Below are 17,926 nucleotides of genomic sequence, written 5' to 3'. Positions count from 1 at the left end.
GATAAATTACACCAGTTTAATTTATGATTGAAGTTTCTTTAACATGTTAAAACCAGCATCCCTTAAGAATTGAGGGTTCCCCGCTATTTTCTCTCAAGTTATTTATTTTCTTGTTGACAACCTCTTAACTGATAAAACATCTGGATTGTTTGGATAGATAATTTATATGAGAAGTTTTTCGAATCATTGTTTAGAAATGTTTGTCATTGAGGAAAACATAAAAGGATAAAATGTTCAAAATTTGAACATTAGTCTGTTACAGAGTAGGAGATAATTATCAGGGAAATTATCTTTTTTTTTTCGGATCTTAAGGTCACTGTAGTAGCCCTGCTCCCAAAAATAGGTTTCGAAATGCTAAGTTGTTTATTACATGAATTGATAATTAGACATCTTTTCGCACTGATCGGAGATCTTTTAAGAGAAAACTGTAAATATGCCGTAGCAAGGGCATTCTGAAACAAATATGGAATGTTTCTCGTTTTGAAAATATGTCGAATGACTCGAAGTAGGTCGGATAATAATAATTTCCCTTCACCTCCGATATCGCTATGACTCGAAAAAAAAAGAGGGTTAATTGGAGAATTTGTGGTTGCTAGGGGCAACCAAATTTCTAGCATTGTATGCAGTTATAAAAAACAGTTTGTTTTTTAAAAGAAATGATTAACAAATTTGGCTTGATATCGATGGTTAAAAATTTGTAATATCAGTAGGACCTTGAACTGGATATTAAGTGTTAATTTAATAACTGTTTTTATTTAGAGTGTAAAATTAGTACAACAAATGAAATTGGATTAGGAAATTTTATTTTGTAAATGAGAAAATCTGCATAGGCCATTTTTTTTAAACAAGCACTTTTCAGTCTATGGTTCGCTTATCCGCAGTGCATGAGAAATGGTTTCAAAGGTTACGTGGGGAAAAAAATTGCTGCACATTCATAAATACATTCATTCTGGACAAATGTTTCTCAATCTGCGGTACGCGTATTCTCAGAGATACGTGAAATGGTCTCAAAGGTATATGGTAAAAAAAGAAGTTGATGTACATCCATTCTAGACCAGCTCCTCTCAATCTGTGGTACGAGTATCCTCAGAGGTTCTTAAAATGGTCAGAAAAAGTACGTGAGAGGGAGGATGATGGGGCACGTTCATAGACAGCCTGAACATAAGAGCGAAAAAGGTTGTTGTAACAACAGCATTTTCGATTCAAATTAAAATTCCTTATAGAAAATCAATTAAATTCAATCCAAAAACAATGTTGACTTAGAAAGATTGCATGCTTCATTTTCGGTACATAAGTATTTTATCTGCGAAATCAGTACCTGTCGAGAGGAATAGAACCACTGGCTGACACATGACAATAATAAATATATTTCAATAATAATTTCATACTAGTAGTTAATAATTGATATTGAAATCGAATCATTATATATACGTATAAGGCAATTTAAAATTATTTCCTGTAAGAAGGATAATCCCAAGGTTAATCTCGGATTTGAAATTAATTTGTCCAATTCATGGTCTCAGTGCTACCAATCACACTGTAAATATAGTAGCCGTATGAGTGTTAAAACTTTATAAACTATAAAATTTCTTAGTAGATATAGTACATACATTGTATTAGAATTTTATACCATCAATATATAAATTCCCAACAAGTCGAAGGATAGATGACCATAGGTCAAATGGAACGTAAATAAAAGAAAGATGAAAAGCTGCTCTTGACACATCTACATATTTTGTCTCCATTGAAAAATTGATTTATCACTAATCATTAGAATCGTATGTACACTATGCATATTTAAATTTAATCATTAGTGTATTCATACATAAAAACATCAATTGAATGTATTCGTGCACAAAATCAAATTATTAATATAGTTAGTTTTCTAAAGGCAGTCCGCTTTCTATATTTACGCGTTCTTAGCTTTAGAAAAGTTCAGTAACATTATTATCACCTTATACTGAAGATCGTAACATGCTTAAGTTAATAGAAAATGCTCGAGTGAATATATTGTAGGAATCATATAATGCACAATTTGAATAATAAGTGCATTAATTAAAATATCTAACACGGTTTTGGTATAGGTGAGAATGGCTGGCACCTGCAAAATGGCATCATTTTCCTCTCCTTATTCATATTTCACTTTAAAAAGTGGCATAAACGCACCAGGGCTTCTGATGAGTGGTTTTCGTGGCATCTGTACCCTCTTTCCCCCAAGTCCCTGGCAATGGCTGAGATCTCCTTTAGAGACTGATGAACAGTTTTACTTATATAATATTTCTCTTACTGTTAGTATGATGTGAAAGCTTGGAGAAGCTTTGCTAACTCAAATGCACTTCTTGTCACTTATCCATGGGTTAAAGTAATGAGTTTCATCAAAAAATAGTCTCAGTATTGCATTAGAAATGAGATATGAATATAACTAACCTAAACCTTATCTCACACATTGACATGTTCAAATGAGTTAAACTTAATTCCCAACATTTCTTTCCTCCCTTTTTTTTTCTTCTTTAACTGGAATAAAAATAAAACGGTATGATAACTCCATCAACCACTTTCATAGGAATTTTGCCGAGGGAAATCCTCTAGTTGTGCTATCTACAGGCCCCAAATTAATTAACTCCTAGCACACTATGTGCAAAATTTGCTGTTTCTGTTTACCAGATACTAGGGCAATCTGATTTTAAAACATTGACTACCGTGTGTCTCACCTATGGCTCACACCCACTATCTAATTGTACCGAACCATCTATCTAATTAGATTATTCTTTCATCACTATAATTAAGAGCTAACAAGGAAGGGGGTATCTAATTAGATGATCCGATTATCAGGCAAGATTCGTGCCTATAAATGTATCAAGTAAGAGCAGAGTTGAAAGGTAATTGATGCCTCTAAATTAAGAAAAATCTGTGTTCTTTATCATTGCGCACAAATTTATTCATAAATATAAATAAATTCCGCTTAAAAAACAAACGAATTTTTACATAAAACTATTTAAAACGCACATAAAAAAATAAGATTTTTACAATAATCTTCATCAGCTTAAATTTTATGCATCAAAACTGTTTAATAATATTTAAAAATAAATAAATATATACATATCAATATTAGTTGCGATTTTGTATATAATATATATTATTCCTGAATTCTTTTTTCGTTTTATCATTATCTTCCTCAAGCTATAGTCAGTCGAGTGCATGCTTTTATGAACTTCAATTAAGATAAAATTTAATCTCATGGGAAACCAGCCTCTTGTTACTGTGCCCTTAGGTTGTCACGAAGAATGGCATAATGGCAAAACTGGCTCTGTGTGCAAGAATTCATTTTCGGGGAAATTTAACTTAAGTATATTTATAAGATGAATTTTGAAATTAAATGTACAGCTGCATATTTATTTACATCGAAAGTAAGTATATAATTGCGTATATTAATTTTTCTAAGTAATAAACAAGTCCTTGTAATTAGTGAATAATTATACATCGAATTACTTTTCCGCTTGTAAAAGGTTAAATTCACAAAAATGTAGTTTTTATTATAGATAAAAAAACTTTCTTTTTAGCAGTAAAATATATTTAGACACTTTGTCTATGCATCCACGCAGGCACAAACACATACACACATATACATATACTAATTAAAAATATAAAAACACCATTTAAACCTGTATACGAGAGGGAAATAAAAGCAAGACAATGTGAAGCATAAAGAATTTAAATGAGTTAAATTCCGAATATTTCCATGGAATAATTCAAATATTAGGAAAGCACCGATTTCGGGAATCATGAAATGTAAAAGCATGGATTTCGTGTCTTTGAACTTAATAATATGTGTACTGAACTATCCGTGCCTTGTATATTAAGAGCTTTGTTGAAAATTAATAGTGTTTTTGTTTTTGAAATCGGTGTAATAAAGAGTATGGGCCTTTGCATTATCTGTAAATACAAGCATCCGTATCTGTTTAGCAAACTTCTGTGTAAAAACACGATTATTTTGTCTTTCTCGAATTCATTAATATAATTTAAAACCTTTTCCATAAATTTTTATCGATAAACAATTGGCAGGTAAACAAAGCATCAGAACCATCAGCAATAATTGATGAGGAGATACAGAGCAATCGGAAGACGTTGGAATCCTTAATCGATTTTTCAAGGACTGCTTTGAATAAAATCGTTATCATATCTCCTTTTCATGAGTGTTTTTGAAAGGAAAAATAGAAACGGGATTTATTTCATTTACTAGGACAGAAAAATAACAAAACAAAAGAAATCCTTGTTTGACGTGATGTTCTGACATGTAGTAAATGGTACCTCCTCTTTTGCACATGTAGAAGTTAGATTAATAGATTTAGATTTGTTTTCAAGGATGTTTGTCTTGAAAAATAAACTGTTGAAAGAACATAAGAATCTTCCTATTGCAAGGTATAACATTTTATTATGAGAAGGATAACGTCCTGCCGGAAATTTAAAGGCTCTCCGAGTTTGTCTTTAACTATAAGAGGACTGAACTCGAAATATTTTCATTCTATATAATCCTGGTAAAGCACATTTACACCATGAACTCGGATTGATTTTTACAAATGGCTATTTCGTTAAAAAAGAATTGAAAATTACGAAAATAAATATTAATAAAGTATGAATATGAATCTCAAAAATTGGTAATTTTTACACAACTAATCAAAAGGTATTGGGATGTTACATAAATAATAATTCTAAATTTGAACAGAAAAATAAAAATTGAATAAAATATTTGATATAGAGCAATTTAAATTGGTATGAAATATCCAAAATTCTATGTGACTGAGATCTCTGAATTACTATAAAACTATGCTTTAACCCATTAACTGCCATGATCAACATTGTGAAATTTTGGAATTTTACATACATTACTCGGCTCAAAAATTGCTTCCTGTAATTTAGTTTTATTCTATATATTTCAATCAATCGTGTGTAGCAGAAAATATGTATTCTATGCTTCGATTCTTTACAACAAGGGAACAAATTTGAAAGGAACAGAGTAATATTTGAAGCATTAAATTTTGAGTTTTGTTATTATATTAAAATGAAATATTGTACATAAATATGTAATTTGGAGGCTGTAGTAACGAGCTGTTATTTACTCATTTTGTTTCTTATTGAAATGGTACATAATATTTTCAAAACAAAACATAATATGAATATAATTACACTATTTCACAACTTTTTGCGCATGAATAAATAAATTATCCGGCCAAAAATTTCAAAAAAGGCAGTTAGTGGGTTAATGCTATTGACTTTCTTGATGTAAAAGTTGGATAAAATGGTAATTAACTACAAGCCACTTCATCTGAATTCTATTTTTTCTGCCTATCGAAATCATTTCTAATGCTTGTTCTTTTTTCTATCTTGCAGTGCTGGACGCTTCCGGCCGTCTTCCAGAGGGATTCCTGCAGGGTACCCTATCGTCACTGGGCAATTACCAAGAATGCGTCGAGATACGCGTCAACGAGAGCCGGACCAACATGAAGGGGCAGTATTGCACAGTCGTCATGACGCCGCCACTGCCAGACTGGAAGCCCTTCACTTCCATGCACATCACCGTTCCAGAGTTGTTCAATGTCTCAGCCCCAGACTCGGTGAGTTACCTGTTCTCGCTGACCTTTAAGGTGATTGAGAAACGGAACATCGGATGGATGGATTGTATTTCCGCACGATGATTTGATAATTTCCACTGCTTTTCTCCGAGTGATTGGCGATATTGACTCTGATTAGTTATCTCATATTTTTTTACACATTTGGTGTATATATAATGCTGTTGTTAAAAGTCTAAATATAATTTTCCACAGTTTGCCCTAGCAGATCATATGCCATGATTATACCAAGCATTCACTTGTCCTACATTTAATTTGTTATTGCTTATAATGGGAAAGTTATAACCATTTTTATAAGAAAAATTAGGTTTTATTGTCCCAGCTAATAAATCGATAACACCAAGAACATTCGCCCATAATTCTAATAAGAATTTCCGCTTTTTCGACATGTAATTTATCCATAAAGCCTGGAAAATATATAATAAGCTATTTTTGCATCAAAACTATATATAATTCAAGAATGTGTTTTACGCAAATTAATTACTCTTATGATTATTTCTTCAAAATGTAAAAAGTATTATTAGATAATTTGCACAAAGCACAAATAAATTTGTCACAATATTTTTGGACAAAATGATATAAAGAGACTTAATTGAATAAGATGTAAGGGCAAAAATATTACAATTTTCATGTCATATTACAAGCAAGTAGTGAAACAAATATGAATCTTTTCGTCACCATTCTAATCCATTTTCAAAACGTATTCTATGTGAAAATTTAAACGATGACTCAATATTTATAGTAGTTTATATATTACAGCATACTTTAAACAGTGGTTATCAGATCTTTTCAGATGCATATGATTATTTATCACCATCATATTTATCTGAAAAACTCTTGTTCAGTCAAGCTGATTTAGTACGCGTTTGTAACAAATGTTAAAGAATGATTTTGCCTCGTCCAAAATTGCAACGAAACTACGAAAGTATTCAGTAGTGAAAATAAATTGTGATGAAAAGGTTTATCCTGGTAAGAATAATCACAATGAAATGGAATTAAATAAAAGTCTGATTAAAATTATGTTTGGCAAAACTTGTATTTCGATCCATGTATTCCTGCTAACACTGCTATCAAATATTGTTTTGAAAGAAAAGAAAAATTTGAAATTTCTCTGATATTTAAGCATATCAGCTTCGATCTAACTGATAATAAAAATGGCACGAAAAAAAGATTATGTCAAAAGTTGTGCTTCAATCAATATATTTAATCTAACTTTGCCATTGTACAACGATAAATGTTGCTAAAGGAGTAAAAAAATTACTTACTTTTACTTTAATTCGACTATTTTGATTAGCATGAAATGCTGTTTAAACATTTATAACTACTCTACTTGAATTTATGCTTAAATGTTGTTTCCTTTCAATTTAAATTTTAGTTGTTTATTTTGAATAAATTTTTTTCTTTTAATTTATTTTAAAATTAAAATGAACTAGTTTAATCTATTGTATGTAACTGCGCAATTATTTAGTTTCCACAATAATGATGTTCGTCTCACTATCCATTAAACAGTGTAAAATCATAAAATGAAGATGAGATTTTACTGCGTAGAAAGGAATTCATGCCAACTTCTGAATTACGTAAGCGCCGTATTGAAAAGAGAATCGAAACCTTGCAAAAAACATTAATTACTTATTATTCAATAGATACTATTAACCCTTTACCCTCCGAATAGTAATAAGCTGCATAATTGTACATATGCGTATAAGAATCTCTTTTAATGCATGTGCAATTCAAAAATATTGTAGTTATAAGTTTGTTATATTTCCTAAAAATTGTGTGATTTGTTGTTATTAAACAGCCATTAGGATAACTATTATCTAACAAGTATGTGAAAACCACGCAATCTTTAGAATGCGAATTAGATTCGACATAGGAGTGCAAAGAGTTCAGTATTTAACGCGTCAGAAATTGAAGCAATTAAAAATCTCATAGTTGGGTATTTTCTTTATGGAAAAGTAATCTTTCAACATTCAAATCATGAGATTTTTAGAAGATAGCGTCTTATATTCTTGCGTTTTTTACTTCACTATTGTAAACTAGTAATCAATTTTTCTGTAAACTGTATTTATTGTAAATTTTTATCAAGTATGTATTTGTAGAAGCACAAATATATACACACTTCTCTTCGTTCTATTGACATTTCAGTTGGCTGGAACGAAGAAAACCACCCAAACGACTCAAACATAGGAAGTTTTTTTTTTTTCGATTATTATTCTAAAATCGACTGAAACATAAAAAAATCATTTCCTGAAAATTGTCCTAAGACCAGTTCCGATGTAGAAAATCGCCAATGCTTTCTTCCTTGTTGGATAAGATCTGTTTTATAAAGATTCACTTGCTGGATAATCGACGATCAATACGTTAAAAAAACTTATCAAAATGCTCGGCATTTTGCGTTCTTATGCCAGAAAATTATATTAAAACATTCTGACTAATTATTACCATTCTTTCAATCTTCAGAAGCAGAAAGCATCTGTTTTGATCAACATCATATTAAGCAATAAAGAATAATTTTATTCTCCAATTAATGTTTAGAAATTTCAAATGCCATAAATATTTGTATGATCTATATTTTTAACTTGAGAGTTATGACTTCGAAGATGTATTTTGCATTCAGTAAAAAAAAAATTAACCATGGTCTAGTTATCAAGGGAAGACATTTCGTGATTCAGGCTTATAATTCTCTAAATCGAACTTAAATGTTTGGATTTCGAACTACATGCAAGCTAGTATCACACGAAAAGTGATAGATACTTTCTTCGCAAAATTGCAGGAACTACCGATTTGTTTTTAATTTTAAAGATGTTCATTCTTTTTCTAAAAAAAAATAATTTTACAATGTTCTGTTTTTTCTTTGAAAAAAAAAATTTTGTTTCAAAACTTTAAATTCCAGTTATTTTTGGGAATTAAAAAAAATAGAGACTTTAAGGATTTTATTTTTTATCAGTGCTATAACATTAATAAAATCTTCGCAATTTTCGATCGACATTCAGTTTTAAATAAAAACTACCCCCAAAAAAATATTTTTCTGGTTGATTTTTTTTAATGAAATAATGGCTCGAATTCCGAAAATTTCTCAGAATCATCCCTTTTTCAGATAATTCACACAGAAAAAATAAAGAGGTAGATATAGAACTTTAAAAAAATTTTCATAGAAGATTTGTTTTTCTAATGATTTCTGCATGTAAAATATAACTGTTTCAAAAAGAAACTGCAGCTCATATGCGATTATGTCCATAGCAACTTCATTTTTATGTCTTTACGAATCGAACATGAAAATTTAAATATAATACTATCTTATTTAACATTCTGAACAACATTTATATGATTTTGTCTTGAAACAAATACAGAAATAATAGTTATATGATCATTAGTTTTCTTATAATAGAGATGTAGATCTCAGAAATGTGATGCTTAGAAAATCATTACCCATCAGAAAAGTGTAGCTACTTTAGTATAAAGCAATAGTACTTTCTTAACTTTTTTAAATCACTTAAATGCTTGAAGTGGCAAGAAATTCACAGGGGCCAAGATAGTCCACTACAACTCACAGCGTCCATAAAGTATCCGATACCTTACAACAATCTTAAGAAGATTTATATTTTCTAAATGAATTCGACCTAAAAACTGAATACTGTGCTCTGGCAAGCAATCTCAATTGACGAACATCATTTTTACTAACAAGTGCCTGCTGACGTGTGTAGCACGTCATTGATGATTCTGTGATAAAAGGATCTCGACATGCATGGCGCGTATTTCCAATTCAAGTGATAAAAATTACAGAAAAACTACTCAGGAATTAAATATTGTTTTTAATTTAAACACTCTGCTGAGAGCACGAAAATTTTAAATAACTCGTAATTACAATTTTAGCTTTATTCCTCAAGGATTTGATTTCATGCAAGACAACATCATTTAAATCCGGAAAAAACCCATACCAACCCCGTGTTACATCCCATGCCTCACACAAATGAAAAATATTAGGAAAATTCTTCCTGGTATGTTAACAGACAGTGAAATTTCCAGAAGCATGTGACAGATCTCCAAACGATTTGTAATAGGAAGGAAAGGAATCCTGTCTTCTTTGCGCTGACAGAGTTACGATCGACAATTCCGAATGTTGTTAAAACCAAATGGAGAAGCGAGATGGAAATTGATGATAATAACGAGCGATATTATCGAGATACTTAACCTAGAGAACTTCCTCTGGTTTCGCGCCATTGTCATTTTTGTTATTTTTCCTCCGCTGCTTCTTTTGTTTTTTTATCTTTCCAAAGGTTATCTTGGATGCAAAATCCATCCGCTCTAAATCCTATCTTGATATCGGTAAATCTGTTGATAGGATGATCGGAAGGTCATAACTGCATAATCCTCGTGTCTTCATGTAGGTCAAGATCACTGGCATCGTCTGAACTGTTTTTATAACCAATCAAGGTTCCCCAAACTTCCTGATTTAAAAAAAAGGCATTTTTCATATGAATCGCTTTACCAAAACTGATCCGACGTCTCTTTATCGTAAAGATCTCCCCTAATGTAAAAAGTTAAAGCACATTTAATGTATTTAATGATTTTTAATGTTTTACAATTTAATATGTAATGTTTCTTTTCTGGACTAATATGCGTTTACTCTAGAGGGTCCTTTGTTGTTTGCAAGTGTCCAATGTCATCAAATGTCGTTTGTTCATTCGTGCTAGGTGGGGTTGCTTTTCGGCTGCCCATCAAGTTTCCCGCATGGCCTCTGGCTATGTCGGGATATTGCTTGCATCTCTTTATCGTAAAATAAATTATTCTTCTTTTGTTGATCTGCCGGTGTGAATAATCAGATCATTGTAATCGTCGCAGAATAAATACAACCTTGAGATTCTGATGGATCTACACGTTTTACAACTTCATAAATACAGAAAACCTATTTTTACTCTCTCGCATACGAAGTAGTATATACAGAGAAAGCATTGTAATTACCAAAAAATCGCCTCGAGATGTTGAATCTCCACGTTTCATGTCTTACCGAGTTCGAGAAACACAATTTTGGAATATGTATATCAATAAACCTGTGTATCTTTGAGCATTGTAAATCAAAAACTTTTCGAGCTAGAAAGATGAAATGTGAAATATGGCTTTAACTTTAAATTTGTAGATTTTTTATCAAATTTTAAACGAAATCCATTCGTAGGAATTTGTTTTGTCCGGCTGTCCAAGTTCGGGAACGATAATTAAAAGCGTTAAAGATAAACGATAATTGAAAACGTTAGATTGATATAATTTGGTACGTGGATTTAACATTAAATATGTTCATGCATATTAAATTTTGAACAAACAAAGTTCTACGAAGTGTTGTCCATTTGTATTTTTATATGTGTGTAAAGCAATAATTCTAAAACTTATTTTTTAAAAATAAATGTGGTATGTGATCTTTAAATTAACATTGCAATTAAATTTAAATTCTAAAATTAAAATTCCAAATTTTAACTTTAATTGGCCGGAAAAATGTTTCAAATACATATTCGGCCTTTTGTTATTTATGTATTGAGCGTTTGCAAGCGATTAATCACGGGAAAAATAAAACACCGCCAAGTATCGCATATTATATAAATTCCAAATGATCCATAAATTCGAAAAAAATGTGTTTTTATCAAACGTTAGAATTAATCAAATTTCGGGATCAAATTTTTTGACAATTAAATCACTTTCTCCTTATATACTTTGTATAGAAGAAATTAACCGAATTGAGTTTAAAATAAATGACTACAAATGTATGAAACTAATGTAATGTATAAATGTACAAATGTATGAAACGTTTTTATGAAATAAAAACGTTTTTTTGCTTCTTTTTCGTAAATTGAGCAGAGTGATAATTCTCAAAACTAATAACTTAGTGCAATACTTGCCAATCAAATTTACTTTTTTTCATTCAATATACTTTCTTGTTCAGCCAGTCAATTTTTAACGTTTTGTTTTGCACTTCATGCGAATAGATCGTTAAGCGAGGTTTGTTGTATTAAGTTCAAAATTCGACACAGATCTATTCTTTTCATGCTAAAATTGTGACCTGAGTATTATCAGTTCACCTTTTTATGTTTTGGAGTTATCGCATTCAATTCACTTGGAAAGGCAGCTAGGAAACTTTGCCTGGATATATTATGTTCAAAATTTTATTTAAAAAAATCTACAAAGCTTGTGGAAAGACCACCATCCTTCAAGTTCAAAGTTTGTTTGATTTATCTGTTCACAGGAAAACAGACATAACTCCAAAGATCTGTTTTTTAAATTCACGGAAAGGAAAATCGTGAAGATTTGCCAAGGTCTCTTCTAATTTTATGACTACTACAATAATTTCTTGTAAATGAATAATTTTATATTTCATTTGCGAGAAAGAAAAAAATAGAAAATAATAAAAACCCATAATTTATTTTAAAAATAGTTTTTAATAAATTTATTTTGGATTTTTTTAAAATTGTTTATTTTCACATGATACAAAATGCACTTAAACTTTTCCTTAATTTTCAATCGTAGTTTTTTTTCTTAAATACTTATCTGGAATCGAAATAGATGAATTCTAACTACGACATTAAATAAGATGCAATAGGCACGTTATTAATATCTAGCAATTCATAAACACTGCTTTTGTATTATGAAACTGTTTGAGTAATTATGTTTAAATATGAATGTGCTTTTTGAATCTTAGTATCAAGCACTTTAGAATAAATTCTTTTCATGCAAAAAAAGGGAAAAGAAACGATTTGAAGAGATGCTGGGCATTTTTTGTACTTTTGGTCAATGATATTTTTTTAAAAAGCTAATTACTTCGGAAAGTAATCGCTTATTATTGTTCGATATATCTTTTAAGGTGAAATCCTTAAAATACTTTGGCATTGTTTGTTTATACTGTTTATTTGAAACTGCATTCCTTGATCACTGGAGCGGAACAAGTAACATCTGGAGAACAATAAAAAAAAGAGGAAAATAAAGCACATAATTGCAGTAGTTTATTCAATTACTTAAATGTTGGATTCGACAGTTTTTTTGTAAGAGCCCGTAAATTATTTTTAATTTAATTTTTATTTTTCAGCCTAAAGTTATTTAATGTTACCTGAAATAAACTAATTGCAATTTTTATATTTTTAAATATTAGGAAAATAAAAAATGAGAATAATTTTTTTTTGGAAAATAATTGTTTTTATTATTTATTCATCGACTAAAACGATTGAAAACATCTAGTTCAATTTATATCAAAACTCATCAGAAAAACTCTAAGGGAAAATGATTAAGAAAACATAATTAAGAAAATGAATTCTCTAAGAAATTGTCTCTAAGAAATGAATGAAATTATGAGAATTTATACAGTACATTTTATCCTACATTGTATATATGAAATACTTCATTTTACCTATTTTAACAACTTTTGAACAATCCAATAATTATTCAAAATTATTTTTTATTATTTTTAATTTGAGAAGAGGAAGTTTTAAAGAAAATAATAATCAAACAAATCATATCTTCAATCAATTATTTAAAATAGGTGAAAATTAATATTTATCTTTTCTGCCTTTCTTACTGTCATCTACTTACACGTCAAATGGTCTTGGGGCAAGACAGCGTACGACGCAAGTGCTGCGATTTTTATTTTCAGGGTCCCACATTTTGTGCTCCATAATGCAAAAAAAAAAAAAAAAAAAAGCCTGCAATCTTATTATTAAGATTGTATTACAAATTTAGTTTGCACAAATCTGCATATTTTCTGATAATCAAATGCATTCGCGAATGTGCATACTGACAGATAGTCAACTTTTTGACGGATTTAGTTCAAAATTTAACAAAGATATACACTTTAGAGGCTAAATGTGCTATAATTAGATACAAATTCATCCAATTTTTTTTCACAATAAACATAGTTTTTTTTTTATTAAGTTCCCCAATTGGACGTTTCGAAATATATATATTTTTTCCTATCGAAAGATGCCACGATTGGAAAAATTTTAAGAGTTTGCATTCAGCCCACGAAACAAGTTTCGTTTCTTCTAAATTCATGTCAAATATTTTCGAGCTGCCATCTGCAGGAGATAAAACCAACAAATAAATGATCTCTTTATTTCATCAAAAGAAAAGAACTAAAGAAAACTGTATTAAAATTCTTTAATTTGATAAATTTAAAAACAAACATACGAAACCCTGCTTAAAATTTTAATGTATTTTTTTCTGTACTAGTTTCAAAACATTTTGATATTACATTATTAAAAAAATTATATTAAAAAATTTAAACTCGTGTATTTTATAAGTTGATTCTGATATATATTTATTGCGTAACATTATTTTTTAAAATGCTCCTGTGTTTTTCGATTTTACAGAAATTTAAAAGCTATAATACATCATAAGCATTACCGAAAAAACATTTAAAAAAACTGAATTCGAAAACAATGTGTGCCAATTCATTAACGTTTAGAAAATAAAGAATTTTTTTGAAATATGGTAGTTTAATTACATGCTTAACATTACTACAAAAAAAAATGGCGCAAACTCAAAAAAATTCAAACTTATACTTGACACTTTCTAACTTGCGTTTCATGGGGAAAATTAATATGTGCGTTTTTTAATTAATTTGTATTCCGTACTGACTGCAATTTTGTTGTTTCTAATCTCATAATACAGAAACGATTATCACGTGTACCACCATGTCCTTGATTTCGGTATAAAACACGTGTTTTGGATGCACTTATTCTAATAAGAATTATTACCATAAAGTTTGCAATTATTGGCAATTCTGTGAAATATCTATTAACTTCCTGCTTCTAAATGGGTAATATCCACTGCTTTGCAAAGTTATGATATGCGGCAATAACAGTAGAAAAAAATCTTTCAACGATTTTATTCTATTAAATTGTCACCAGTCCGCACAATGGCAACTGTTCTTACGTGCTTTTTTTAAATGATGATTGCAGGTGATCACGTACCTGATGGGGATGCTTCACAACCTGCACGTGACATCGGCCAAGATCGCTATCTGCACCCCCTCCCTCTGTTCTCGAGAAGACATCAACAAGCTCACGCAAATCAGTGAGTGGTTCTGATTTTTTTTTTTTTTTTTTTTGCTCTTTCTGGATTTCCTGCTGCTCGTGGCGTAAAACTGAGCCTGTTGAGAGGCATTAGTTACTATCAGCTAGTTAGTCATTTCAGAGTTCAGCGAACAGATAATTAAGAATGACAAGTGAAATAAAATTGTCATCATTATCACAGTTTTTCGTAAGGCTTCAAGATATATTGCGGTTACATTTCTTTTTATTTTTTACTGTAACAATGTTTCATTTTTCTACCGATAAAATGTAGAAATGGTAAAAGATATTCAAAGAAAATTAATCATATATATATAAATTTTTTATTTATTAATATAAATCATCATTTTTCTTGTATATATCGAGCTTTCTTTTAATAGAAATTTGTCTAATCAAAAAGTGTTATTCTTTGGATGATTAATTTATAATGACTAGAATTTGGTTCCTTTCTAAGGAAATATTATGCGAAATTTAATTATGACCATTACAAGATAAGTAAATGTTAATAATATTAATTTTAATTTCGACCATTTTTCAAATGCCAAAAAGACATTAGATATAAATTTTCACATATAACAAAGTCAAAATAAGAGCGTTTGCATAAATTAGCATATTAATAAATTAATTGCGTTGGCAACCGGAGCTCAAATTGTTCAGCTCAACATTCTACTTGTGGGTTGGCAACAGCAGCTAAAAATCCAGTACATAAGGCAAAATTTTGTTTGCATTGAGACCAGTGCAAATAAAATTCGTTTGCCACAGATCAGAAGTTTAAATTTTTGAATTCTATTAATCGCAAGAAATATAAATTTCTGGTTTAAGTTTTTTTTTTTTTTTTGCCCATTAGAGTTCTCAGAGCAAGAAGTATAGGGCAATTGAACACCTTACCAAAAATAACGTTCGATATTAAGAATACAAAACTATTGAAGATGAAAGTTGCCCCAAATATGGATAAGACGATATTTCAAACAGTATTATTTCAGCAAAAACAGTTAAGTATAGGAAATCGGGTTATCAGAAGAAATGCCGAACAAGTTTATAATTCTCTGATATCATACTGTACGATACAATTACACAAACTTCATATTACTTCTCAAGATTCTGTATTTGAAATCAGATCAATCTATATGTTTAACTGTATGTTCATATTTATTGCGTCCAAACAAATTAATTCTCACTTACAGAGATGAAATGTAAAAGTGACTCAATGAATCTTGAAGCCCGAATTTTAAAATTTCATGAAAAAAAAATTTTAGTTAATATTTTTTTCATTTATAGGTGATTATTTGCACGTATTTGCTTGTATATTATTTCTAATGGAGCAGGGAAATCAGTACTTCAACAGAACAAAAGAGAGAGAGAGAGCTAGAAAAATTTGTTTTGAATTTTTGATGTAGTTTACTAAATGTTAAGAAATTATTTAAATGAAGAATTTAAAAAATAAAATTTCTGCAATCAACATTCTAAATCTTTTATCATTTTCATTTTTTTTGTTGGTTTACGAAAAAATTGAAATTACATTACATTAAACGAAAATTTCTAATTTAAAAGAAGAACAATTCCAATATTCTTTTTCACTGACTTTTAATTATTTTTTTTGTTGTCAACTCAAAGATTTTTTTTATTTATTTTTTGCTGATCCATGATAGAAAAGCGAATTCTTTGGGAAACATCTCCGCTGATTTGGCAAACAACCAATTAAATAATCAGTAATCATGATAATTATTTTTATTACATTTAAATTGAATAGCATGGTTTGCAAGAAATTTTCTATATTCATCTTTTTTTAAAACTTTTTTTTTTTTACCAAAAATTAAGTAGAAAACAAAAATATTCTATTTAGAAGCTTATCAAATGATTTTTTTTAATTATTTCTTCAACTTTCAGAAATATATTATCTAATTACTGAGCTAAAAAATAAGTTATATTTCCATCCAGTTTTTAAATTTTGCGATTCGATTGATAAATAACATTAATTTATCGTATTACAAGAATTAAAACATTGTAGAATAGTAAAACTTTTAAAATGAACATATTACTTAGTTTTTGCACAAAGAATAAGCAAACTATTCCTTCTTTATTGGAAAACACGTGATCATTCTTCTTATTTCACTGCAAAACATTACTGTTTCTTTTATTCGTAATGCAGAACATATTGAGAAATTCTGATACCAAATTTAAACAAAAATGTTTTTATTTATATTAAAAATTTCAATTTTCTGCATGAAGACTTTAAAAAATAGAATATGAAAAACAGCATTTAAGGATATAAATAGCAGTTAAATGTAAATTATACAACTAAAAAAGTAAATGTAATTTCACAAAGAAAAATGAATTAAAAATGTGTAATAAAGAAAATCACTAAGGATTTAAGAACATTGACTAAAACTATTCAACATTTTCTCCAAAAGTAGAACATTTAAACACAGATACCTACCTTAATAAAGCTTTTAATAGAATGACAAGGCAAGTTTGGTATTGAACAAACTTTTTATTTTCCATGTCTATTGCTTAACATTCTTCTCGTTCAAATATTGCATTTAAATGACATTCTGGACAACAAAATTTGTGGCTCCTCCTCATTGAATTTGTTGCAATTCATTAAACGAATTACTCTTTAGTAGATAATTCGATAATATATTTTTTTCTTATGGTATCCTAATAGGACCATCAAAGTCATTATGATGAAATAGCGAGTTTAATTTAAACCTAATTAATTTCCTAACTTTTTTGTCTTAAAATAGTCCATGTTAACTACTACCCAAAATTTTCTCACATTTTTCTTGAATCAATTTTCACTTTTTATTCAATTATTTCTAACACGTGCTTAAGAAAATTACTGATTTCATGGTTCCCACGCCGAGAACGAAGGGACAAAAAATTATTAACAACTGCCCATCTTTTTAAAAGATACCTAAAATTCCCTTGCCTGAACCGACACGTGGCAAAAAAACCCTATTGGAGTCTCATAGTAAAATCTCTCAAGGGACAAATTTCGCTTGTTTTTCCTTTTGTGCCACGATATAAGCTAACACACTGTCTAATCGCTTCTCCCTTGTACATAATATGCCTCCAATACAAAAGAAATGAAAATTAAAATTTCTAAAGTTTCTTCTTTTCTGCCATGCATCTGCAAAATTATGTATATAAATATGGAAACTTTTTTGTTTTTAATATCAAAATGCTTCTTTCTATATCACCATACTTCTACCAGTTTTTGTTCATCCATATGAAAGTTTGTATATTTTATAC

At 29.3% G+C, this 17,926-nt stretch overlaps 1 protein-coding gene across 2 annotated transcripts in view; it reads left to right on the top strand.

Moving 5' to 3' along the window:
- LOC129988676 (nose resistant to fluoxetine protein 6-like) overlaps positions 1–17,926 on the top strand; it is a 103,446-nt gene that overhangs the window by 60,896 nt on the left and 24,624 nt on the right. For both annotated transcript variants that reach the window (XM_056096947.1, XM_056096948.1), the window contains exons 2-3: positions 5,389–5,612; positions 14,564–14,678. In XM_056096947.1, the coding sequence (XP_055952922.1) occupies positions 5,389–5,612; positions 14,564–14,678 (339 nt within the window). The remainder of the gene's footprint in view (positions 1–5,388; positions 5,613–14,563; positions 14,679–17,926) is intronic.

The sequence above is a fragment of the Argiope bruennichi genome, chromosome 10 (genome assembly GCF_947563725.1).
Source record: "Argiope bruennichi chromosome 10, qqArgBrue1.1, whole genome shotgun sequence".
Taxonomy (NCBI): domain Eukaryota; kingdom Metazoa; phylum Arthropoda; class Arachnida; order Araneae; family Araneidae; genus Argiope; species Argiope bruennichi.
Note: the sequence above shows the minus strand (reverse complement) of the source record. Positions and strands in the feature narration are given on the sequence as shown.